General features: G+C 38.9%; 1 protein-coding gene across 1 annotated transcript in view; it reads right to left on the bottom strand.

Moving 5' to 3' along the window:
- Positions 1-26,222, bottom strand: part of nop53 (NOP53 ribosome biogenesis factor) — a 58,588-nt gene extending 32,366 nt beyond the window's left edge. Inside the window, exons 1-2 of the mRNA XM_039760597.1 lie at positions 25,963-26,222; positions 8,894-8,958 (exon numbers count right to left, since the gene is read on the bottom strand). Of these exons, the coding sequence (XP_039616531.1) occupies positions 8,894-8,958; positions 25,963-26,207 (310 nt within the window). The 5' untranslated portion in view covers positions 26,208-26,222. The remainder of the gene's footprint in view (positions 1-8,893; positions 8,959-25,962) is intronic.
- Between the last annotated feature and the right edge of the window lie 880 nt (positions 26,223-27,102).

Raw genomic sequence — 27,102 nt, 5'->3', positions numbered from 1 at the left:
TTTCATTGCTTCTTTAACACACTACTTCTCCGCTGCGAAGCGCGGGTATTTTGCTAGTCTATACTAATAAAAGGCAAATCCCTCACTCACTCATTCACTAATTCTCCCACTTCCCGTGTAGGTAAAAGGCTGAAATTTGGCAGGCTTATTCCTTACAGCTTACTTACAAAAGTTAAGCAGGTTTCATTTAGAAATTCTAAACGTAACGGTCATAACGGTCGATAACGGTCAACAACGTCCGCCACGTTGAACTTTCTTATTTATGGCCCCATCTTCACGAAATTTGGTAGGCGGCTTCCCTGCGCTAACCGAAACCGATGTACGTACTTATTTCAATGGTATGACGCCACTGTCAGCCGCCATATTGAACTTTCAATGGTCTTTGTTACTTATGGGTCCATCTTCAAGAAATTTGGTACGTGGGTTCCCAATGCTAACTGAATCCTACTTACGTACATATATACGCTCATAGCCTGCAGCTCGGTCACCGTGTGAGGCGGCGCGGTCCCCATCCCAACGCCTCCCACGCTGTTGGCTGCCTGCCTATATAAGGCCGTTTGTCGCTCCAGTCTCTACATTCCCTTCCTTGCTTCACCACGGGATTCACGTCTCCCTGCTGATAACTACAGCCTTTTTATTTAATCCACGGCTTCTCCGCTGTTTTATTGTTCATTTATTATGATTATAATTATTGCGTAGGTATTTTAGACTTACTTTACATTGTTCAGGTACCCATTTCCTTTATCATTCCAACCGTACCCCCATTAACATGTCTATCGAGGTGATCACCATCGATCAAAGAACTGTCACTTACCGAGTGGTTTCCATGCCCGGAGATGGCACCTACCTTTTCCATTCTCTTTGTTACATATTGCACGGCCATATCAGGCTCACTCTTGATATCCGGAGGAACATTGTGTCTTATGTATTGAATGACTGGGACAGGTTCAAGGTGTGGACTGATGACGGTACAGGAGATAATTATACTACACAGGAGCACTATAAGAGGGAAATGTTTAAGCCCTTCACCTATGCATCTGCATGTGAGTTGATGGCTGCTGCTGAATTGTTCGGTTGTCACTTTCAAGTATACCGAAATGGCCAAATATTTTACACCTTTCGACAACCGCCAATGCCTCTTAAACATCTTAATTTGACAGGTGACGATTTCAGTAGTGGACACTTTGATGTTTATGAATGTTTAAACTCTCAAAAGCTGGATGTGAAGTTATCGATGAAACCGGTTGTATACTTACAACACTTGTCAGATGCCGAATGTCTCTTCAACACAAGTCTTACAAATACTGTTGTAATTGAAACAAACCATGAAACTCAAGCCGATTATGACAGCAGCAATCCAAGCTGTGAAATTTGAAACAAGATTACTGTTCACATGGCCAACTGTACATTGCATGCTCAAGAGTAAGCTCAGCGCACAGCTTGGTCATATTACAAACGGAGGGCCGAACTCACAATGCGGTATACAAAGAGATCCTTAACAAATAATTATTGGTATATTTTCCCTCAGTTTAAAAAGGTTTAATTTTCATCTTAATAAAAATTTTAAGGCAGTACTTTGCCGCTGCAAAGCACGGTTATTTTGCTAGTACAAATGATAAAATTCATTCTGACACAGAATTTATTCTCATTTGGATAAGACTTCTACTTGCAACAAATGGGGACTGCAAAGGGCTGTTGGTTTGCATCTCACTATGCAAACCCATTTATGGCAAATTTGGAGGAAGATTTTATGTCAATGTGCGTCTTAAAACCAATGTTGTATCTCCGTTACATAGATGACATATTCATAACCTAGACCGCCATCAAAAGGACCTCCATTTTCATAATGAATATAATTCTTTCCACCCCAACATAAAGCTGAAGCTAATTATTCAAAAACAGAAGTCAGCTTCCTTGACACCATGGTTCAACTGAAAGATAACACCCTTGTAACTTCAGTACAATCTTCAAGCAAATTGAATTAGTTTACTAAATTGCTGTGAATGTTCAAACCAACAGACAGATGGAACTACCTGAGAAGTGACAGATTCCACCCCTAGCATATAAGGTGCTCAATTACTTTCAGCCAAGCAATACATTACAACCATGTTCGGACCTCACAGACCAGGATAAACAACTGCAGGAGCTTAAACAAGATTTCATCAGACAAGGTTATACCACCAAAACAACAGACACTCAAATAAGAAGAGCGAATGCCTTGCTTCTCCCTTGTTGTCACCTATAACTCATATCTTGAAGCACTTTGAAAAATTATAAAAACTTCAGCCAATGCTAAACAAATTGAAACACTGAAAAATGTATTTCCAGAACCACCCCTTCTGGCACACAGACACCAACCAAACCTGCAGTAACTAATTGTCCGAAGCTCCCTAGGTGAACCAACAGAAAATGGCACATCTCCCTGTCTACAGAAAAGATGTAAAATGTATCCTTACATTTATTATACAGACTATGTAGTTATACCACACTGCCGACTAGAACATCACATAAAGGGATCGTTTTCCTACAGATCATCTAATGTGGTCTACCTAATTCTCTGTATGAAATGTCCCAACACTGCACTCTATGTGGGAGAAACTGGACAAACACTCCTCTAAAGAATGAACTTGGACAGGTTCCACATTAATCATGGCAACAAAGATGTTCCTGTAGCAACTCATGGACACTGTGAGAAGGACTTTAAAGTTACAGTACTTATGGGAAATTTCAGAACAAAGCACGAGAGAATAGAATGGTAAGTTAAACTCATGGAGTTTAACTTTTGGACTGACCCAGACAACCTGATCCACACTGTATGGAAAAACTCAAGAAAAACTTCAAGACTCTATTGGACAGGTATCTTATCAAAAAATCTTGACTACAGATTTTTCTCCTTTCTTGCTAAATGAATCTTAGCCTGGAGAGGTTTATTAATGTTCTACATCTTTTCTACATTACTTAAAGGTTTTCCCATGCTGTATCTGTTCTAGTGTCTATATAAACACAGGGAACTCCAGTTTCTGTATTACATCTTGCCTAAAGAAGGGGCCTGAATTACCTTAAAAGCTTGCATATTGTAATCTTTTTAGTTACCCAATAAAAGGTGACATTTTGTTTGACTTCACACTACATCCATAAAGGCTAACACAGTACAACATCGTAGTATTACTTATATTCTATAATATACTGTATGTGACAAATTAACTTTTCCATATATAAGTTATTTGCCCTGTAGCTGAAAGGAGAGGGTGTTTATATAACCTTCATCTTGTATGATCATTAAAAATTTTAAATTTACAACTGTTATTATAAAGATTATAAAGATAAAGCCTTTTTTTCTTTTAATGTAACTAAGTTAACTAAACAATACAGAAAAAAATTTAAGTAAAGCAAAATATTTGAGTTTGGCATGCTAGTTCAGTGTTGCAGTAGCAAGCACTTTGTCAAGGAATAATATACTGGACTGAACTAAACCAATTCTCCTTTTCTCCTTTATAGCAAAATTCTAATACAGGTGACCAGAATATTTCTATTTCGTTACATTTCATGATTAAAGGAAGTGAATATACTAAAGATAATGCAAGTTATCCAATCAAAAATACAAATAAAATGATCCTGGATGTAATCTGCAATGAACAGATTTGTAAAAAACTTCAACATTGTATAGGATGTAATGTAATGCCAAAATTATTAGTGCAGAGAAAAAAAACACACAACCATTGATTTGCATTCAAATTTTTGTTTTTACCTTCAAATAAAGTTAAAACAATGCACACACAAAACACAATGATGTTCAAATTATATTCCAATAGTTAAATAGGATCTAATCACCCTAGTATGTAAAATGCATGTAATGTATACTCGTATTTATTATAGTTATTGCCTGATGTTGGCAGTGTCATCTACCCATTTTCTAAAGCTTGAAAATTTTATTTTTTGGGTTATTATCTTCAAATACTGCTGAAATAACTACCTGCACTGTCTTAAAAGGAGAAATAGAGTTTTTCCAAATACAGTATATTATATAATACATTTCTACAAAGATCATGCATCATATATGGGACTCAGTCACTGCATCACAGAATATATAGAACTTTTGTGTCGATACACTGGTACTCTCGAAGACAGTACCTTGCTTTCCTAACAACAAGCTCTGGATTACTAAGGACCTAAAAGGTCCAGGTCAGATCAGGTTGGGGAACATGCACTGGTATCACATCCACCACATGACAAAACAGCTCGGGATCCTGGTTGGCAACCCCCCCAGGCAGACACCAGTCCAGATACACCCTCCAGAAATGACCATCTATCCGTCGTAGCCAGGTATTAAGTGGTTGTTCCCCTGGCCTGGTCTAGCTGCTCAGGTCCTTGGCAATGAGGATCCTCCAAGCTGGATCACTCTCAGGGAATAGTGCCATATGTCCGTAGAGCTGTAACTGATGCTCCCTCACAATGCAGGTAATGTGCCTTATTTGGGACTCCATGAACAACCACTCATTTGACACAAAGTCAAACCAGTGGAAGGTCCACTGAATGATAAAAAGGGAACATTGAAACCTGGTAACAAAGAGGCTCTGAAGGACACACTGTGTGCGCTAAAGAAAAAGCTAAATGAAAGAAAGGAAACTTACAAATCTAAAATACAAAAAAGCTTGCACAGAATAACACAAAGGATGTCTGGAATGGACTGGGCATTATTACTGGACTCTAGCAATCTAGGACATGTGCCAAGGGGATAAGGACAAAGCTAACGGCTTGAACCAATTTTTTAATAGTTTCTCTCCCACTGCCACATTATTCCAATGACCAGGTTCTCCACACCTGCCTACTACATCAACAACTCCTACAATGCCAAATGAAATACCCAGTGATACGTTCACCTCTGACCATTTGTGTGGGCTATTCATAACTGAAGAAAAAGTAAGGAGACAACTGAGAAAGATACAAATAGGAAAAGCTGCAGGACCAGATGGAGTCAGTCCTCAAGTTCTTTAGACTTGTGCTGACCAACTTTGTGGTATCCTCTGTCACCTGTTCAGTCTGTCAACTAAGGCATCAGACAGTGTCGCTGCTATGGAAAATCATCCTGTATTGTTCCTGTTCCAAAGAAGGCAGGCACCTCTTCACCTAATGAATACACATCAGTGGCACTTACATCTCATATCATGAAAACTGGCCCTAGACTATTTGAGTCCTCTTGTGGTAGACCACCTGGTCCCACTCCAATATGTCTATTAGTTAAAGACAAGAGTGGAGGATATTATTATCTATCTGCTCCAGAAGTCTTATTTTCACCTGGACAAACTTGGCAGTATCATTCCTGTTAAGGGGTAAACTCGGAGCAATGCAGGTGGACGAGTCTATGGTGTCCTGGATAATGAACTACCCGTTAGGCAGACTGCAGTTTGTGAGACTCAAGGACTGTTGTCTCTGATATGGATGTGAGCAACACTGGAGCACCACCTGTACACCTGGAAATATAACACCAGGTCATGTCACTTGCAGAAATTCTCAGATGATTCTGCTCCTATAGAGTGTATTGATAAAGAGGAGGAGACAAAGTATAGGAGTTCAGTGAAGTACTTTGTTTCTTGGTGAAAAGAAAATTTTCTGCATCTTAACATCAGCAAAACCAAGGAACTGGTTATTGACTTTCTCTGCACCAAAGAGCCTCTATGTCCAGTCACTATTCAAGAAGTGAATGCAGAGGTGATGCACTCCTACAAGAAGTACTTGGGGATCCACATTAATGGCAAGCTGGACTGGTTTTGGAACACGAATAAACTATATAAGAAAAGGTAGAGCAGGCTATTTTTCCTTAAGAGACTGTGTTCCTTTAATGTGGGAAGAGACATCCTTCACATCTTCTATAACTCTGTAATGGCAAGTATGATTTTCTACACTTTGGTGCGCTAAGCCAGTAACATCACTTCAAGAGAGGCCCACAAATTCAACAAGCTAATTAAAAGGGGAAGCTCAGTTATAGGACACACTCTGGACCCTATGCAATAGCAAAGGAGAGAATGAAAACAAAGTTGAGTGCAACTGTGAACAAGGCTGCACATCCTTTCTCTGACCCACTGAGTAATTTCAACCAACGAATTACTCAGCATAAGTGTTTCAAGAAATGCTACTGGGGCTTCTTTATACCAATAGCAATACGTCTGCATAATACCTCACAGTGACTGTCAGATGTTTTCTTTCTTTTTAATTTTCTTGCTTTGTAGTTATTCTGGTGTTGGTATATATTTACTTATTTTCTTTCTTACTTATTATCTACCTATTTATGTATTTATGTAAAAAGCTTCAGTAAAAAAGCCAAATTTCCCTCTTGGGACAAATTAAGTTCTATCTAATTTAATCTAAAAAAGAACTACTGCATAATTAAAGTGGTAATTCATATACAGTACAATCCCTCTTAACTGGCCTCGCATTAACCAGCCTGTTAAAATAATTTTTTTTTTTTAATCCCGAGTTGTTCTTTATATGTATGCTTTTCCTTCTTTCCTGGAAGGCGAGAGGTGTTTTAAAACCAGCAAACAACAAAACAGTGTTCAAATTAAATAAAGTGCAGTGTATCAAATATCTTCTTTAAATAAATAATCCATTAAAATGAGTGAATTAGTGGAGGTTAAAATCCATTAGTAAAAAAAACCAAGTCCTTTAAAAACAACGCAAACAAGGTTAAAACAATGGCTGGAAGCAGTCTCTTAAAATCCAAAGCATGGTGCCTCTTCTTTCTACCTGGTGGCTCCCCTGCTTCTCCCATCGGGCTCTGCAACAGGGGAGTTGCCCTTCCTGCAGGTGCAGCTGCCTTCCCCACTGATCCAGTAGCCCTCCGATCCCTGGCAACGTCGTGCTCCATCCGGACCAAGACTTGGGTTCTTTCCCCAGTGGCCAGGGCACTCACGCTGGGGCTATACCAGCTCAAAGCCTCCACAACTGCCGCTGCCTTTCAACAGCCAGTCGCCTTCAATACCGGTCACTCCAGCTCTGTGATCGCTGAACTGATCGGCCACACATACCATGCCCCCTCGCTAAGCTGCGAGTGCGGCGATTATTTATTTAAAAAGTGGCCTTTCTGACATGACCTGCTACACCACACTGTCCAGTTGTTGTACGAGAAAAAAACCCATGTGCGAAATCATGGATGAAACCTTGTGGATATGGTTTCTTCAGGAACGTCAAAGAGGTAAAGTACATACCTTAGAAATATTTTTCTACATTAAATTAGATATGCGTCAGATTAACCGGCCAAAACGTCAAACAGCCATGGGTCCAGTCTCAAGGCGGCCGGTTAAGAGGGATTGTACTGTATATAATTACAAGTTCAGAATTAGGAATATCTAGCTGGTATACTGGGGGAGTGGGGGGGTCGAAACTGTATAAATATAGTAAATGTATGTTTTAACAACAAAAAAGCCGTGGTGCAATTTATGATTAAAATGTTTCAAAAGTTTAACTGCATGCATATTTAAATTTAAGCAGTGTTTATCTGCTAATGTGTGAGAAAATATATAATTTTATGTTAGTGAAAACTACTTTTATAATTAAGCTTTGTTTCTAATAAATACATTACAGAAGAAATTAAACAATATCACAGCTTGTAATTATTTATTTTAGTATTTCATTTTATTTTGTATTTTTATGGCCACTGAACAATAAGCCTACAGAATTTCATTTTTTCAATAAAAATTGGACAGAACTATGTGCACCTGTGATCTACAGTTTAATTATGCTCTATATTAAAGTTAACACTTTAATACAGAACATAAGGCTTTTATACATCTGGTTATGTTAAAAAAAAACAGAACCAGAACTGGTCAATCAAGTATCTTGGTACCAGTGATGAGCATTGGCCCTAAAAAAAAACCCGATCAGAGCATATGTACTGTATTATGATCTGCAGTTAGCTTGTTACTAAGTCAACAGCATGGTCTTTCCATAAATAAAAAAATAGAGAGAGACAGAGTGAGAGCAATGTTTATCAACTGGCAGACATACGTAGATATCAGCATGGCAGGCATATACACAATAAATACAATGGAAACTCAAAGATATAAATAGGAAACATAAAAATGGATTAAAAATTGTTATCTATGCTGATTAATATTCTTTGAGGCACACCCGTTCATGAGATTGTTACATTTGGCGGGGGTGGGTACTGTTTCTTTCACTGACATTTCACAATATTGTTGTGGGAAAATGTTTCATGGTCCATACATAATGGAAATAAAGACGTTTATGATATAACAATAGTCCATAGTGACCATCTCTTTAAAAAAAAATGGAAAAGACATGAAAAATGTCCATGGAGAAATGGAGGGAATAAAAAGCACATTTCTTGTATCTCATAATCCATGACTATTATTCAGTCACTTGCATTTTTTTTTTTTGCAAAAATATTGTTAAATATTTACTTATTTAATAAAGTAATTAAGAGCATGCATCATGGGAAAGACCTGAATTGAAAGCAGGACTCTTGATCAACAAATGATTGGGAGAGATGTTACTTACATGGGCTGTCTTAACAGCATCATAAGTCCCCAGGCAAAGTAGTGCACTGGTGCCCCTGTTTTAATAGCAAAACAGAAACATACCATAGGCGAATAGAAACATACCATATGGCATTAACACCCATACATTAAGATGACCATGTGCATGAGTCCTTAGGATTCCCATTTATGGACATGCTTTATTTACACCAAAGCTTTAAAAATGCATTATTTTGAATCTATCAGCAATTATAGGGTATTTCCTGTTAGCAATAATAAAGGTGGTCCTGAAAAAACAAGGTTGCAAAAATAAAAATATTAACAGAAAAACAGACACTTACAGACACAGCATTTTGTCAGCTACTCAGTGGTTGTTCAGAAAGTTTTTAGTGTTTTACCTTTCTTTTCATCTCCAGTGTCTAGGAAGAACAAGCTGTCATCTGACTTTTCTGATAGTATGCCTCTGTGGAAAAAGAGAGAAACAAAAACACAGCAGTTAACAGGGGAAGATCACACAAATCTGCACTGCTCACTGCAGTGCTAGACAGGCTGCAAATGATTAGATAGATAGATAATTAATCCCAAGGGGAAATTCACATACTCCAGCAGCAGCATACTGATAAAGAACAATATTAAATTAAAGATTGATAAAAATGAAGGCATAACAGACAGACAATAATTTTGTTTAATATTAACATTTACCCCAACAACCCCAAAGGGTGGAATTGAAGAGTTGCATAGTGTGGGGGAGGAAAGATCTCCTCAGTCTGTCAGTGGAGCAGGACAATGACAGCAGTCTGTCGCTGAAGCTGCTCCTCCGTCTGGAGATGATACTGTTCAGTGGATGCAGTGGATTTTCCATTATTGACAGGAGCCTGCTCAGTGCCCGTCACTCTGCCATGGATGTCAAACTGTCCAGCTCCGTGTCTACAATAAAGCCTGCCTTCCACACCAGTTTGTCCAGGTGTGAGGCATCCCTCTTCTTTATGCTGCCTCCCCAGCACACCATCGCGTAGAAGAGGGCACTTGCCACAACCGTCTTATAGAACATCTGCAGCATCTTACTGCAGATGTTGAAGAATTAAGAATTAAATTAAAACTCTGCAAGTCAGAAAAACTTTTGTAAGTCATATCCTGTTAACTACCAGTTAGGATATTAGGCTACTCATTTATAGTAAAAAAAAAAACTGCTTTTGCCCTAGACACTGACATAAAGATATTGGATATTTTTGTTATTTTACAGAAGACCCAAGACACAAACAGTTACGCATTTCTTACAAAAGCACTGAAAATTAGGATGTAGGCAGACTTTTTGAAGTCCAGACACTAGCTTGAGTTGGTGTTAGTCACAGAAAATTTAAAAGAGAAGCATGATAGGAAAAGTTGCACATGGCACAATTGAGTGAAAATCAATAAAGGCCTTCAGACTAACCTTCTTCAATTTGCTTCTGTCACACACGTGCGCATGTAAGGCAGCTAGAGGGCTTGAGTACGGGCGGTTCCGAAGCATGCCGGGATGTGGTAGAGTGCAATGACTATTTTTCTCCCTTTCCTGTAGACCATTCACGGGAGATCCCACCTGGCTCTCTTGACGTCACTTCTGGGACCGAACCAATGGAAGACCACCTTACCGGCCCCAGCCCCTGTGATGTCACGTCCAGACTCGAACCAATGGCTTAAGACCATGAGCCGATCCCTATGATCTCACTTCCTGTCTTCCCCTTTAAAAACCTACACCTTTTCCCTAGTCCCTCAGTTCTATCTTGGACTTGGTTGTGTGCACATCAGTGCAGTATTCATTTAAATGACTTTTGCAGCCAGGAAACCAAATTATACGGGTGGCTGCCCCAAACCTTTCTATGACTATGAGTGAGTTTTGTGACATTTCATACTTTAAACAGTGGTGGCTCTGAGACTAAGGATCTGTGAGAGCAATCAGAAGGTTGCCAGTTCAAATCCCATAAACACCAGATGTGACTGTATCCCATTGGGCTCTCAACCTGCAATTTCTTTGTCCTGGGTATAATGTGAATCTGCATCCAGTCCTGTAACTACCTCACACCTCAAACAGCAGAGAAAACAAAAAACTAGAAAATTGAGATTATTAAAGTTTGCAAATCCCTGAAGAATATGATAATTGTATCCCTATAAAGTCTATTAAGAGAACAACTAAAATGTAGCTATGAAAAAGAGAAATGAAAATAATGGGTTTTTAGCAGTTTCTTTTTAATGTTCCAAAGCATTTCAACGTACTTCAGATATTAGTTGCATAACAGCAAAAGGCCGCCTCACCACTTCTTTTAAGCTTGGGTCTTGGAATTATAAGCAGATCAACAAAAGAAAATCTAAAGGTTACAATTTGGAGTGTATGGGGAAAGGCATTCAAGATTATTGGAAGCCGCAATATTATTTAAGGCTTAATACACCATTAGTTGCATTTTAAAGTAAATTCTAAATGACACATATGCAATGTAACAACAAAATGGTCAGATTTGCTCAAATTTTCTCCTTCTAGTTACGATACCCCTAAATTCTTTACCTTGTTTTGACTTTTAAACCTAAGTGATCACGTTTATTTCTAATACTCTCACTGTTTTCATATTTGCCGATCAGTAAGATTTGTTTTTTTCCTTATTTAGTTTGAGAAAGTTACTACTCTAATGCCAATTCTAACTCCTTTCCGGTCCCGGCTGAGTGAATACTGGTGTGTTTGTCTGCTGCTGCTCATCAGAATTTTTAAATGTGGGAACATTTTCGTGTTTGGAACTTTTTGGAGACCTATGAATGTTGGAGATGTGTCTGTTGGTGTTTCATTGTTTTCATTAAGATCTCGTTACCCATCAAAAGACTTGCATGACCCCTCTCTAACTACTGGCACCTTGATCTGACCTGGGATCCCATGAGTAAGTTGCCACTTTCTTTTGGCATTTGTTTTGGCTAACGTGTTTAAACCTTATGTGGCTGGGTGGTGATTTGGGGAGTAGATGGCAGCACTAAGAGTGCCCAGTTTTTGTTTATGCCATTTTTTCTGGATATGACACCTTATCTTCTGTTTCTCAACTAGTGGGCTATGCTTCTACGTTTCCATGGCTCTCGTTTTGGAGTGTGCCTTGCCTTCGCTTAGCTAAAGATATCTGTTTGTTTACTGATTCTTTTAAAAGTTTGTCTTGTTTCACATTTATGTGGGTGAAGCCGCAGGGGACAGCTAGTTTTAAAATAAATTTAAGGCCGCACCCCCATTTTCAAGCCTTCATATCTCAGAAAATAATGAAGATACAAGCCTATAATTGTGCACACTATTGGTTAGAATAAATTTATTTCACTAAGTATGAAGCAAACTGGTGATGTTAATTGGGAACATTTTGTAAAATATGCTGATTTAACACTGATTAACTTAAATTGTACATAAACTTCTGAATTTACTGACTCATATACTGCTGTCAAAGTATTAAAAAAATGATTTACTCTATAGGTTTCCAGTAATAGTTTTATTGTGACTGAAAAAGCGTCATGATAAACTGTAAACTACAATAATAGCTCAAAGTGAAGTTAAAAACTGATTTTTTTTTCATTCTTCAAGACCTGTGATAATTTCTGTTCACAGATATGATAAGCACTGCCATGTATTTGGGTGAAGCTAAGGAAATGGAAATTCTTCAAGCTCAGGTAGATGTTTTTACATTATACAGAGTTACAATCTAAGATGAGTCAACATGAATTGTCACCTCAATGGAAGTGTTAGTGTGATAGGGGTTAAAAGTGCAAAATGAGCTGCAGTTCCAAAGTAAAATTTTAGAAACTAGGAACTGTAGCAGCTAAAAACACTCTCTATAGACTCACTGCACATGCAAGATAACTTCCTGGAACACGTGTTATTTTCATTAATATTACATTAAGTGCCACTGAAATTTAGAAGCTAAAATTCATTATTCTACTCCAATGTATCAGTTTAGAGTACTGAATAGAACTTTAAATATATTAAACATTAATGAAAAATGTTTTCAAACCATTTTCTGTACCTTCAATTGCTTATCTGAAAAACTTTACAAAGCCCACTGCTTACTTTTTTACTAATGAATGAATGACTTTTGGAAAAGTGTAAAAATCCTTATTACTATACATCTAGCAACAATTTAAATAATTAACTACTAATTGAAAAGTAAATAAGCACCAAATTGTGATTACTAACAATATCAATCAGTTAGTATTTTATAGACCAGTAGCCTGTTTAGGCCCGATTCCTGACTTGTGGTCCATGCTGCAAGGATATGATCCAGGCTCACAAGACTTTCAGGGCTCCAGACTAAAAAATGTCTGTACAAATCAAGTTACGACCAAAAATTTTGCATCTGTTCACGACCACACACTCGGTATACGAACAAGCCAGTTTCCCTTTTAGTTTGTGCTCGCCGATGATTTCCGCATGTGTTCAGTCTCTCCCTGTACTGTACATTGTTCTCGGCGCATCACGCAGAGGGACTCTCCCTCAGAACTGTAACCTCCTCACAACCCAGCTTCCTCCTGTGGTATAGCGGGTCCACAGTTCCCATCAAAAAGGCCAGTTTTAATAAATAACTAAATAAAATAAAGCCGGTGCAGGAGAGAGAGAGCGCAGGCTTGCTTGCATGCTGCTGAGAGAGAGAGAGAGAGAGAGAGCCTTCATGTGCAGCTGAGCAGGGAGCCTGGGTGTTTGTCTCAGTGTTATGCAATGTTTTTACATTAGTTTACTATTACACTATGCATTCTAAGGTATAATTTAACTATTTTTGTGCTTAAAAATATTTAAGGAAAATATATTTACATACAGTTCATATGGTCTGAAATGGATTAATTGTATTTACATACAATCCTATGGGGGAAATTACTTCGGGTCACGACCAATTCGGGTTACGACCAGAGTTTTGGAACGAATTATGGTTGTGAACCAAGGTTCCACTGTACTTAGAAGCAAATGAAACATTTAAGAGCCTAATGACACTTTAGTCACCAAATTACATAAATAATATTCTCCTTATTAACATAAAAAATGACTGTTGATTGGTATTTTGTGCAAGCTTTAAAATAATGTATTTATCAGTTAGAACGTCCAAACTACATAAAGTAAAAATGTGGGTGTCTACATGATCCTTGACTTTGCAAAAGGTTGGGGATTGCAAATCGCTGGATCCTGGTTCCAGCGCCCTGAACCACATCGTTGGACTTGGTACTCCAATAGTGGTAGTGCAGGAGGCTCTTGCAAAACTGCAGGGTTTACAGAAGTGCCCAGTTTGTGAATTCTGAACATAGACGTGTTGTTGCTACTCTTAGGATCCAGTAGGTTAACACCTACTAGGAAAATGAGCCTGAACTTGCCCAGACTCCAAGACCAGGCTGTTTCTAATGACTCTGCACACTGTTTGTGTGAGGAACTTTCAGATTTGGGTACGACTGCTGATCCTATTGTGATGTGGGAGACCTTCTGTGACAAGAACCTGAAGGTTGCTGACAGTTGTGTTGGTGTTACCGGTGTTCCCGGTGTTCCCAGAAGGAGGTGTTTCATCTTACAGGGCACCCTGGATATCATCGACAGGAGTCGCAGCGCATAGCTCAATGGCAAGTCTGGTCTGTACCAGGAACTGAGAAGTACAGCTGCAAGGGCTCCGAGGGCAGATAAAGAGGCGTTTGTTAGAGGAATATATGAGCAAGTGACACACCATTTGTGTTCTAGCGACCCACATCCTGCTTACAGAGGTATCGAAGCATTACACATATCTGAATCTGTTCCTCGGAGAGTCGCAGTCAGGGCGGCTGATGGAACGATACTTATGGATGACACTGCAGTTGTGATCCGCTGGGCTAGCTACTTTGAGCAGTTCTTCAAAGCTGATCCTCCAGCTATGACGCTGAATATCTCTGGTTCCACGGTTCTTGAGACTGATCCTCCAATTAGCTGTGAACCACCCAATCTCACTGAGATTGCACAGGTGGTGAACCAGCTGGAGGGAGAAATGGCTGCAGGGATCTGTGGTATCCAGTGTGAACTTCTCCAGGCTGGTGGTAAGGCTGTCCTCCTGGCATTGCAAGGAATCTTTGCTTCTATTTGGGAGACTGGCATCATCCCAACTGCCTGGAAAATGGGACTTGTTGTCCTTATCTGGAAAGGGAAGGGTGATTGCAGCAACTATAGGGGAATAACACTGCTCTCGGTGCCGGGTAAGGTCCTTGCTAGGGTCATACTCAATAGGATCCGTAATCACTCACTCACCTACCAGTAACCAGACAAGTCTTTGGTTTTACGCCTAAGAAATCTACCATCGACCGCATCCTGGCACTGAGGGTTCACATGGAACGCAAACACGAATATCAGCAGATTTTCTTTGCAGCCTTTGTCGATTTTCGTAAAGCGTTTGACTCGGTTGTTCGAGCTGCCCTGTGGGACATCCTGAGGGTTCATGGGATCCCTCGAGGTTGCTGGTTATCATGGCCAGCCTATACACTGGTACTGCAAGTGCTGTGCAGAGTGGAGGCAGAACCTCTGTGTTTTTCCCAGTTGATTCTGGGGTTCGTCAGAGATGTGTTTTTGCTCCTACTCTGTTGAATGCTTATATGGACTGGGTGTTGCACAACGTTGTGGGGTCCAGTGGCTGTGGGGCATCTGTTGGTGAAGAAAGATTCACAGATCTGACTTTGCTGACGATGCTGTGATCTTCACAGAATCAATGGAGGGTCTGATCGGGATGCTTGAGAGACTGAGTGAGGAGTCTGAGTGACTGGGCTTGCGAGTGTCCTGGATAAAAACAAAGATTCAGGCCTTTAATGACCTCTTGGGCACAGTCAACAGCAGTGCGTCTGTCTGTGGAGTGTCAACCTTGTTGAAAGGTTTACTTACCTTGGCAGTGACATTCACGTCTCTGGTGACTCTTCATATAAAGTCAGTAGACGGATTGGGAGAGCATAGGGGGTCATAAGGTCGTTGGAAAGGGGTGTGTGGCGCTCCCGATATCTGCGCAAAAGGACGAAGGTCTTTAGAGTCCTGGTGCGTTCTGTCTTGCTATATGGTTGCGAGACATGGACGCTATCTAGTGACCTGAGATGAAGATTGGACTCCTTTGGTACTGTGTCTCTTTGGAAAATCCACGGGTACCGCTGGTTTGACTTTGTGTCGAATGAGCGGTTGTTCATGGAGTCCTGAATAAGGCACATTACCTGCATTGTGAGGGAGCATCAGATACGGCACTACGGCCATGTGGCGCATTCCTTTGAGGGTGATCCAGTTCGTAAGATCCTCATTGTTGGGGACCCAAGTGGCTAGACCAGGCCAAGGGGTCGCATATGTAACACCTGGCTGCAGTGGATAGTGTGTCATTTCCAGAGGTTGGGACTGGACCACGTGTCTGCCTGGGGGGGTTGCCAACCGGGATCCAGAGTTGTTTTGTCGTGTAGTGGGTGCGGAAATGCACTGTACCAGTGCATGCTCCCTGACTTGACTTGTAGCTTCCAGTCTTTAGGAATTTTGTGGAGAAAGTTTTGATTACTATGCATCAAGGGTGTATATACTGTACATACATTATTTAAGCACTTGAGGATATGTGCGATCCGATACTGGTGATCTGTTAGTTCTCAGCCTATTTATTCTAAGCAGCAGCTCTCCTTTTACAATTTCCAAATTACTATGTACCTTCTTAACAGTCCCTGCTATCTTTGTGAGGCCTTCAATTTCTTCATGCATGTACATGTTAGAAAAATACACGCTCAGAGCATTTGCTATTTCACTATATTCTAGCTCGCTAACTTGACTACTCCTGTTTGTGTCATCTTTCCCCTTTTTCTACAATGTTTTTCAAAAACTGCTTCAGCTTTTATATAAAGAACTTTTGAGCTTGATGTGCAACATAATCATTTACTTATAAAAAGAGATTTGTTAAGAGGGTCACTCCATTTCAAATCAACCAATGGCCCACACACATTGGACTCAAAAAAGTCTGGAAAAATTGCAAGGTGTTATTCAGGAGACACCCTGTAATTTTTTTTAATGTAAGATCAATACTTTTCAATATACAGCCAGTTTACTGATGGTAGGATAGGGTGTCTGATTTTTTTCAACAAATTTCACAAGCCCATTGCTCAAGAACTAAACCACGGAAGTAGGCTCTGACTTTGCATGCTGGTACATTAGTTAGTATAGCATGTGTTGACATTCTAAAAAACATTCAGTCCAGATAACCCTGCACGGTCAAAGCAGCCCCTTGAAATTGACAAAAGTTTAATTTGAGTTTTTGGCGTAGCTACAGTGGTGTGAAAAACTATTTGCCCCCTTCCTGATTTCTTATTCTTTTGCATGTTTGTCACACAAAATGTTTCTGATCATCAAACACATTTAACCATTAGTCAAATATAACACAAGTAAACACAAAATGCAGTTTTTAAATGATGGTTTTATTATTTAGGAGAAAAAAATCCAAACCTACATGGCCCTGTGTGAAAAAGTAATTGCCCCCCGAACCTAATAACTGGTTCGGCCACTCTTAGCAGCAATAACTGCCACAGAAACACGTATTTGTAACCAAACAAAACTTTTGATTTTTTTCCTTATTCAGTAACTATATAGGCTTTCTGAGAAACAGAAAAGTGACTGCATTAGGGTTTGAACAGCAGACATCTTAAATCCAAGAAGCATTTTGAATTTCATTTTCAGAGTAACCTAACAGCATGTGGGAATCTGCAGATAACTTTAAAAATATTTTTCATTTATTCTACATTATCCCTTTCTCAAAATACAAACCTTACCTTTGTTATGCAAATCTTTTCATGTCTATTTTCCACCCTACACATAGGAAGAAAGCACCATGTGTCAATAATGATAATCATTGAGTTTTCAATCAATAAATTATCAAAAATGTCAAACTTTTTTCATATCAAATGACTAAGTCCTATCTCATGTGGCTGAACAGAGAATGTGATTCTCCATGGCCAAAAGAGTACCTGGTACTCAAGAATACCACTGTTACATCCTTACAGAAGATGGCAAACTTAAAGTCAGCCAGGTGTCTGGTTGACAGTCAATTGACTGTCCGAATAATCACCACTGAAGCAGCAGCTGAGATCCTACTCTCTCATGATCACACTCCTGATGGTTCTCATATTAGACCACTGTCCTATTGGAGGCTATTTTGGGTTCATGTATTATGAAAAATGTTGATTTGTTGTGATTTGTGACAAGAGTGAAGCAGAATCAGACATCCTATGTTTCATGCATCCAAACTATCCTGCACTGTCTTTCCATTGGCCACCTAGACAACAATTGTTGGGTGCCATTATAGTGTGTTACTGCACTGCTTAGTGCACCTACAGCGGTCAGTTGGAGGCAGCACCATCTTGATCTCAGTGACACTCTGCACTACATGGACTCTGCATGGAAAAAGAAATTAAATGGGTCACATTCCTGCTTCCGCAATACCAAGATGCTAACATTTCATTATAACTAGTGTTGTATTTAAGGATAAATTAAGCACAACACATGAACAGCAGCTGCTTGATGTGCCTTTGGCAATTTATTTTTTTCCATTAATCCTATACCCAAGTTAGTGATGAAGAACTTAATGATTATCATTACTGACAAATGGTGAATTTAACCCATGATTAGAATAGAAAGTAAAAATGAAAGATTCACATAAGAAAAGTAAGACTTGTTTTCTGAGAAAGGAGGGGCCATATAGAATAATGGAAAAATAATTTTCAAAATGTCTGGACATTCCCACAGTGCATTCAACTGGTCTGAAAATTAGACCCAAAATGATTTTCACATTTGAGAGGCCTGCTGGTGAAACCCTGATGCAGTTTCTTGTTTGTTTAATACTTTTGAAAAGCCTTGTGAAGGCATTTAAATATGAGAAAAACATTTGCAGGCTGTATCAATAGTAATCTTTCTGAAAGCCTAAACATGGCAAAGCCAAAGACACAAAATATTTTTTCCATTTTTGAAGTTCTGCTCTTTCCAAGTGGACTTAAACTTGAGCCTGTTAGGTGGTTTAGTTCTTGAGATGTGGTCTTGTCAAACTGATGAAAAAAATAAAACTGTGTCAAATTTGACACCTCTCTCCCTTCTGTGGTAAACTGGCTGTGTCTTGGAAAGTATTGATCTTACATCAAAATAATTTTACAGGATGTCTCCTGAATTACATAGGTACACCAGGTATTTTTCATAAGTTTTTGAGACCAAAGAGTGTGAGATTTGTGGAAAATTGGTCAATATAACATGGAATGACGCAAGACCTGTAACCAAAAAAAAATAAATAAATAAAAAATTGTATGAAAACCAACAAACTATTAATAATGTCACCTATACAAGTTAACCCTTTTCGTTACTCAAGTTGACTCCAGTTTGTGTGAATATTCATTATACATTGGTAGACACTTTCATTTCACACTTTAGCCAGACTTGCTGCTTACTCAATATAAACAATTCTGTCATTATGCACCTGAATTAATTAGAAAGAATATCACAAAGTCAAACAATAGACCAATGGTTTTGGTCCTATAGTGAACTATAAGTAATCTAAACCAAAGTGACTTTACAAATTGTTCTCCAGAGAAATCAAGTTAATGACATCAACAACCTAAAATGGGGGCACTTATGCACAAGGTGCCCTGCAAGGGGGACACAGTCATATTTCAGTTTTTTTGTGTACATTACAATAAAACCACACGTCAATCAAAACCAATCATGATAATTCTACATACTCAAGCATGTCTTCAAAGTTTCTTAAATATCCCTGTGACATTGAACCACGTACAATAAAAACCTCAATACCACTGGACAGTTAAGCTTTAGACCATTTAAATTACGTATAGTTGTCTATGATTAGTTATTCATAATACGTGTATCCGCTGCACACAAAATTCATGTAATAAATGCAGTGTGTAAGGGCGCACCAGAGCTCATTATTACATACCAGTAACGGCGTAGTGCACGATAACATGCAGTGAATCCACTTAACTTGAGCATTCCTAGTTTCCATCTTCTTTCTCTGTACGTTTATCATTTGTTTGCTCAGAGGCTGATGCGCTTGCTGCTTCCTGAGCAACTTTCTCCACCCTAGCAGCCCACTGCTTCTCTTCTTTCGTTGGCATGTTTTCACGTTAAAACTGATTAAGTTAGTTTTTGTGTTACAATTACTTAGTATGTTTTTCTTAATTTTTCACATAAGCTGGTACTTAAGTCTTCAATCTGCCTCAAGAATGATTAAAGATATGAAGAGGTAGGGGAAGTGACCGCAAAGGTGGTAGGGAATGAGAACGCTGCATGCACGCATGCGCCGCACGGCCGCCCTGCTGTGCGCTGCCTAGAGTTGATTCTAGAGTAAAATAAAATAAAAATAAAAAGAGTAATAAAAATCATCATCCCGAAAGCAGATAGTAGATGTCACGTAGTATATGTGTACCAAATATCGGGTCAATAGGTGAAACGGTTTGCGAGCTACAGGTGATTTAAAATCCTGGACAGACAAACGAACAGCCACGATAGCGTATTATATAAGAAGATTATACTTGTATGGCAGTATAGCAATAAGAATATCGTGATTGTTTGTTCAAAATGGAAACAAAACTTTATCGATTATTCTGCAGAAATGTCTTTGAAAAAAAGAAAGCATATGATTAACGGAGTCCTAGACAAGTTTTAGAAAGTCAAGTGATACAAAATATTGAAAACCTGAGACAGATTAAATTAATAGCTTTGACTATATTGAGGACAATGACACAGTTGTTGATTGGTAAGTATTTAGTTTTTCTATTTCTTTACACTGTTTGTGACAAATAACACAGAATGTTTATAAAAAGGAGACTTTGTGCCAAACAGTATAACTTTGAAGGGGCACCACACTGTGCTCTACAGTTCAATCAAAATGGGTTTGACTATTATTATCTGGACGCCGGAAGCTGCACACTCTCCCCCATTGTGTGTGATAGATGTCCGAGTATGGAGGTTTACCTCCAGCATGTCAAACGTGTGGTTAGGATGACTGGACACTAAATGTGCATCTATGTGTGTGGTTTAGGTGTGTGTGTGTGTGAGAGATAAGGTCTGGAACTTTGTCCTGGGTTGTTTCCTGCCTTGCACCCAGGGCTGCCCTCACCTAATACCTCAACACTAGAAGAAACTGGTATACAAATATACACATTTGATGTACTAAGGTTATTCCAAATGTGAAGTGCAAGTAAAAAGCAACAAAACTAATTCCACTGAATGTCTAAAAAACCAGGGCTGTGGAGTCGGAGTCGAGGAGTTGGAGACAATTTTGGGTACCTGGAGTCGGAGTCAGAGTCGGCAAAAAGTTAACTGACTCCGACTACTACTAAATTTAAATGGGAATTAAAAAAGTAAGTTGAAATGTCCCAATTCACAAACAGTCATAATGAACTACTTCTCTGCTGTAAGAATAAAGCCCAATGCATGCAGTGCATAATGTTACCACAAAATGAACATGTCAAGTAACCATGAAGCATGCTTTTCATTGACTGTATGCGTCACTATATGGGATGTAATGCACAGGTAAGGTGCGGCACCGCTTTCCATTGTGTCGTGTTCCACTGTTACAGGGAACTGTGAACCTAGCCTAAAGCCCCCCATACATTTACAGATGTAGTGCCGATTTTTCGGCCGTTCAACGAGTTATCACGCGTCAAACACCTGAAAAATCATCTGGTGTGTTCTCAGCTCCCCTTCGCTATGCGCTAGTGAAGGGGGCCAAAGGAGCCGAGAACACAGATCTCCCTACCTGTCTCCAGCAGAGGCTCGTTCTGCTGATCAGCTGGCCGGTGAGTGACACAATGCACTAAATTTCCGGCTGGCTGACAGAGGAGACAGCCACTGCAACAGACAGGATGGGGACGGTGGTCGAGATTTTCGGCAAGCTGGATCTGCCCGTCCATGTGGACACGCGCAATCTGCGGCCGCCAATCAATTGCTGAGATTGCACACGCACATCGGTCGGTGGCAAAAATCGGCCACGGATCGCTGCGTATTTGGGGGCCTTAACTCTCGCTGATAATTAGGTAAATGTTTTTTGCAGGACTAGAGACACTTGTATAAGTGAAGGGAATAAACTTAAACTTTAAACCTGACTATGGGATTCAAACATGATTCATGATTTCCTTTAACTATAACTGTATTCCAAGTTTAATATAGGTTTTCCAGATATTGTTTTTAGTTCATATAGTTAAGCTTTTTTTTGTTTTAAAAGTTAAAACTACCAAAGAATGTGATTTGTATTTTTGAACCAGTACATTTCCTGTTCCTGATTTTTATGCCTGCTATTACTATCCAGACACTTGTTTAAAAAAATAAATAAATAAACAAAACCTTGTTTTCATTGTGTTTGTCTTTAATCTGGCATTATAGTAGAGTGTTGGCTTCCTAGCCAGTAGTTCTCTGGTGAAATGACATGTATGTTGCCTTCCTTTCCTTCAATGGATGTAGAAAATACATTAGCATAGTATATACATACAGAGGAGTCGGAGTCGGGGAGTCGGAAGATTTAGAAACTGAGGAGTCGGAGCATTTATCTTCCGACTCCACAGCCCTGTAAAAAAGCCCTTGATTTTTTAAACATTTCCCAGTAATATTTGAATATCCTGTTGATATCTAAATTGTTCTGTTGTAATATGGCTTTGTGCCGTTTTCTTGTAGCAAGTCAACAAATGAGGAATGGGAGCCAGAGACAAAGAGGCATCATCACACCTCCTCCACCCCACACATCCAGGCATGTGCAACAAATACTGCTGGACCATCAACAGGGTTGTCAAATGTTCCATTCTTACCAAATTGTCACTAGGAGAGCCAGTGAACCTCCTGAAACTGAGAGGGAATCAGGTATGTGGCATAAGGATGAGGCAGATGAGGATCAAGAGCTAGAATTTCCCTGGTTTGCTCCAAAGTGCACCCCAAAATCACAACTTCTGATGACCAATTCATACTCCACACTTCAACTTTTCCAGCTATTCTTTAGTTCTACATCTGTCAGCACTAATGCAGACAACACAAATAAGTCAGTACAGAGAATAAATTACACTATGAGAATTCTGTGGATAGATTGCTTTGGTTTTGCAAGTGGGCTTCATCATGGCAAAGCAAGTCCCTGATTAAAGAAGCAAAAGGATGGGTTATAATTTCCTTTTTCCTCAAAAGTTATGACAAGTTACAGGTTCATGGTAATATCTTGGGAGTCTTCACCTTTGTGACCTTGATGAAGATGTTGAAAATACAAGAAAGAAGGGAACAAATGGTAATATTGTTTTTTCAAAACAATACCTCTCTACTCACAGAGACTTCAGTCATGTAAAACATACTTCCGCTTAGTTAATGTGCTCTCGATCGATGAAAGGATGGTTACCTCAAAGGAAAAAAACAAAAATAAGGCTTGGAACTGGTGACAGTATATATATGTCAGTGTTCTCCCTAATTTAGGTGAGTGCCCGGCTGTCATCTTGCATTACATTGCGAGATGACAGCCGCAGATCTACAGGCACAGGCAGATCTAATGATCTGCAGAGATGGCAAAGGACGAGCGGGCGGGTGGGCAAATATTTTAGAAGCAGGATTGCAAGTGGCGAGGGGAGGCGGGGTGGAATGTTGCCAATCACTGGATGCTGAACAAGCTAATAGCAGGGACGAGGTGGATCGGAGTTCACAAGCAAAGAGGATGTGGAGGTGGGCGGGCGAAAGGAGGACTGCTGTGATATGTTAATAGAAGGTGTTATGAACCTATAACACATTCTAATAGCATTCAGGATTACAGTGTATGCAGAGTCAGTGTAAATAATAAAATTAATAAAAACAAAAAAAAGACTAGTGGAACCAGCCTGTCAGATATCAGAAAAAAGGGTGCCAGGAAGTGACGTCTCTGTTCTCGGTGTCAGTGCAGTTTGTGTAGTGCTGCTAAGCATACAGTTGCTCTCTTCTTGTTCAGTACATAGCAAACTAACTAATTATATATATATATATATATATATATATATATATATATACACACACACATATACACACACAGAGTTGTTTAAGCAGTAGGTGCATTCTGTGTGCAAAAATCCTTGTAGCACTCACTGTGGTTCCTATTAAAAAGTGACTCCATCTGCCGTTTTTAATACTGTATTTGCTCATACTGAAGGTTTTGTTAAAGTGATGCCGTCTGCCGCTCTTATATTTGGACCTGCGTCCATACTGCAAAAAGTGTGCAGAACCCCTTGAAGCACGTACTGTGTCCTGAGCAAAAGTTTTGTCACTGAACTGCTGAGGGTTTTGTTAAAGTGACCCATCTGCCATTCCTTTTTTGTTCATATGTTGCCCTGCCGTAGTGCAAGTGTGTATTGAATATCCAACAGGCTCCCACTTTACCGCTCAAAAGTCTTATTCATAGGTATTTTTAATTTTTTCCAAACGTTTTACCAACATGAGTAAAAAATTGTTCAGAAAACAAAACCACTCAGTTATTTCAGAAAAGAGATACCACAAACTAATGAAGATGCAGCGTCAACTCCCGATATGGCAATTTCAGACAAAGACTGGTCCATGAGGGGAAATCTCTTCAGCACACACTCTGCCAATTGATAAATCTAAACACTGCTTACCCAACATAAACAAACAATAGTTTAAAATTTTTGATTGGCTAATGATCAAAGAAAATGATATGTTGTGCTAATTTTTCATTAAATATTCAAACAAACCCCCCCCCATTGTTTTCACTTTTCTTCCCAACAGCAACAATACTTTTGCCTCTTGGTTTATGTCATAACAATTGTAATTTCAAATTTGTTAGGTTTGCTGGATCCTGAATTGGATACTTCTTAAATTTAATAAAAATATTCTGCCACAAGTGTCAAACCTTAAAAAAGTCATATTGAGCATTGGAAAAATAATAACAATTAACTAATAAAAATAGTGCACATTTAATTTTAATTTAAATTTTCCCCACCACCAAATTTCCTCGTCCTGCTCCACCTGGCTACTTTTTCATGCCACCTGGCTGGAAAAGATTTCTGGGGAGAACACTATGTTAACAGATTCTGCACAAATCCATCTTTTTTTAAAGACTTACTGAATTTCAAAATGGGCACAAGTGTGGCAATTTATAGAAAAAAGAGAAGATTTTCCACAAATCAACCAATCTTTCAAAAAAGCAGAGAGAAGAACCATATGGTGGATCAGGGATGGACTGCTGTTGTTTGTAAAACGAACACTAGTGAAGTAATTGTACTTTCCACCATCTAAAATACTTATGCTGGTGATACTGTATCCCAAAGAATAAAGGATAGTCCATGTGCTTAAAACAGAGACAGGGCATAGAGTAGCAATTCTAGTGGTTGTTGAGGACTACCACAAATATAATGAAGGTGTTGTTCTTTCAGAAAATGTGCTATATAAATAAATGTTGTTGTGTGAATTGTGGTACAAAGACCCCAATCCATTATACAAAATGTAGTATTTCTTTGTGTCTGGTAGTTAACAGAAATTGCTTCAAGAGCTGAAATTATATAAATGATAGGATGAGTACATATTTATAAGTACATTGTTAAAAAATATTTAGTTGTTGCCTCAGTGTGATAAAGTGTGTGTGTTTATATATATATATATATATATGTTTACATATTTTCGCCTGTGAAATAGTGCTTAGTGTATTTGTTCTGATAGGCATAAAACTGCAACACTTGTTCTGAGAGAACATTTTAGTGCACTTAGCCATTTGTGCCAAAAAGAGGACACCTGTATGATATAATTTCTTGGATGTATATAGCTTTAGTTACAGGCATGGGTGTTGTAGTGGGGAGAAAAGAGGGTAATAATAACCCAGGGCCCACTTGGGGCCCTCAAAGCCTGGTATGAAAACTTTGTTTTCAAGGGGCCAACAGAGACTACTTAAGCATTGGACCCAGGGTTCTATTCAACATCCCTGGTTACAAAAGGTTATTTGTGGCAAGAGAGTCCAAAAAGGGGCACCTTGTGCCAAATTGTGTCATTTTGCAATGCTATTGGATATAAAATCAATAGTTGGTACAGCGATGGCTGAAAGACTGAAGCACAAAAAACAAAACAATTCTAAAGTTGTGTGCCATGATGACTTGTATACTGTAAAATACAGATGGATGATAGGTTGCTCACAGTACAACATAAAAAGAAACTGCTTGTTCCTTCGCCACAAACCCTTAAAACTGATTTTTAATTTCCCTTTAACATCCTGTGTGTACAGGTCAGCTAGTCAGTATTTCAACACCTGCCAAAGATGTTTAAGCTTGAACAAATGCCACGCGATTATTTTATACCATATGCAGAGTGTTTGTGACTTCGCATGGTCACAAAAACACTACCTCGGCCCCTTAAATTAGCAGAAAGAGAGCGCTAGGTGGATAGAAGGTATAATCGACCTTAATTAAGATCTTTAGAAAAAAGTGCCATGATAGACCCACACTTTACCCGCAGGTACGAGTCCATATTTACCCCAGAGTCCGTTGCTGAAGGCGCACATCATCGAGAAATTCCTCTACGTCGTTAATATCACTGTGCTTATTCCAGCTTTTCTTTTTATTTTTGTTGACTCGTTTCCTTTTTTTGCTACCTTGATTCAATCCGTTTTGTGCCCCATTAAAACTCAAAAAGTTTCCAGCCACGCTGCTTTCGCCCTGGGCCGCCATGTTGGAAATGGCAGACTGAACTTCATAAACGCACTTTCCATAGCTCAGCATCGTCAATATTCTTTTACTACGTATTTTCTTTGATAAAATATATCAATAAATTGAAAGGTTTTTTAATGTTATGAACTGTAAAATTGTTTATCTGAAAAATTTTTAGATTAAAATTAAAACTCTGATTAACATCAGCAGATTCCAAACTTTGAGGAAGACGACGAGTACTGTACTAATAAATGACGCACGCTTCAGCCATAGTAGCTCAAGGCGTTTTTGCTAAACTCAGCTACTGTCACGTAAAACGGTCATTTTAAATACTATCCATCCATCCATTCATTATCCAACCCGCTATATCCTAACTACAGGGTCATGGGGGTCTGCTGGAGCCAATCCCAGCCAACACATGGCGCAAGGCAGGAAACAAACCCCTGGCAGGGCGCCAGCCCACCGCAGTTTAAATGTTATGCTGTTCATTTTCAACTCAGTTTTTCCATCCAAGTAAACTCTGGAAATGTATTTTTAAAATTTTACTTTCCCATTTTTATTGTATCGATATTCAAAAACATTAGTAATAATTTTTTTCCATTAACATAGTACTGTATATAAACATTAAAAAATAAAATTTTACATACAAGAGTCACAACAGCTAAACCATCGAGTAAAACAAGGATTCAGAGATTAAGATTACAAACTATTCAGAAAAGAAAATGGACTTGTTTCTTATTTTATTGCCTTTGTGTTTTTACTAGTTTTTCTTAATGTTACTTATAATATTTTAATGTCCATTCAGAAAAATGCAATGAAAGGTCTAACATTCTGAATTTTAGATTATGTGTATGGTGTTTAGTATATTTTCTATCACTTTATAAATAGAAAAAAAGGACTACATTTAAACAGACTGTGATTGATTTTTCAGTTATTCTAGAAAGTAATTCAAAAAGTCTGAATTACT

This window comes from Polypterus senegalus, chromosome 8 (genome assembly GCF_016835505.1).
Source record: "Polypterus senegalus isolate Bchr_013 chromosome 8, ASM1683550v1, whole genome shotgun sequence".
Classification (NCBI taxonomy): Eukaryota; Metazoa; Chordata; class Cladistia; order Polypteriformes; family Polypteridae; genus Polypterus; species Polypterus senegalus.
This window is presented reverse-complemented; position numbering and strand designations above follow the sequence as displayed.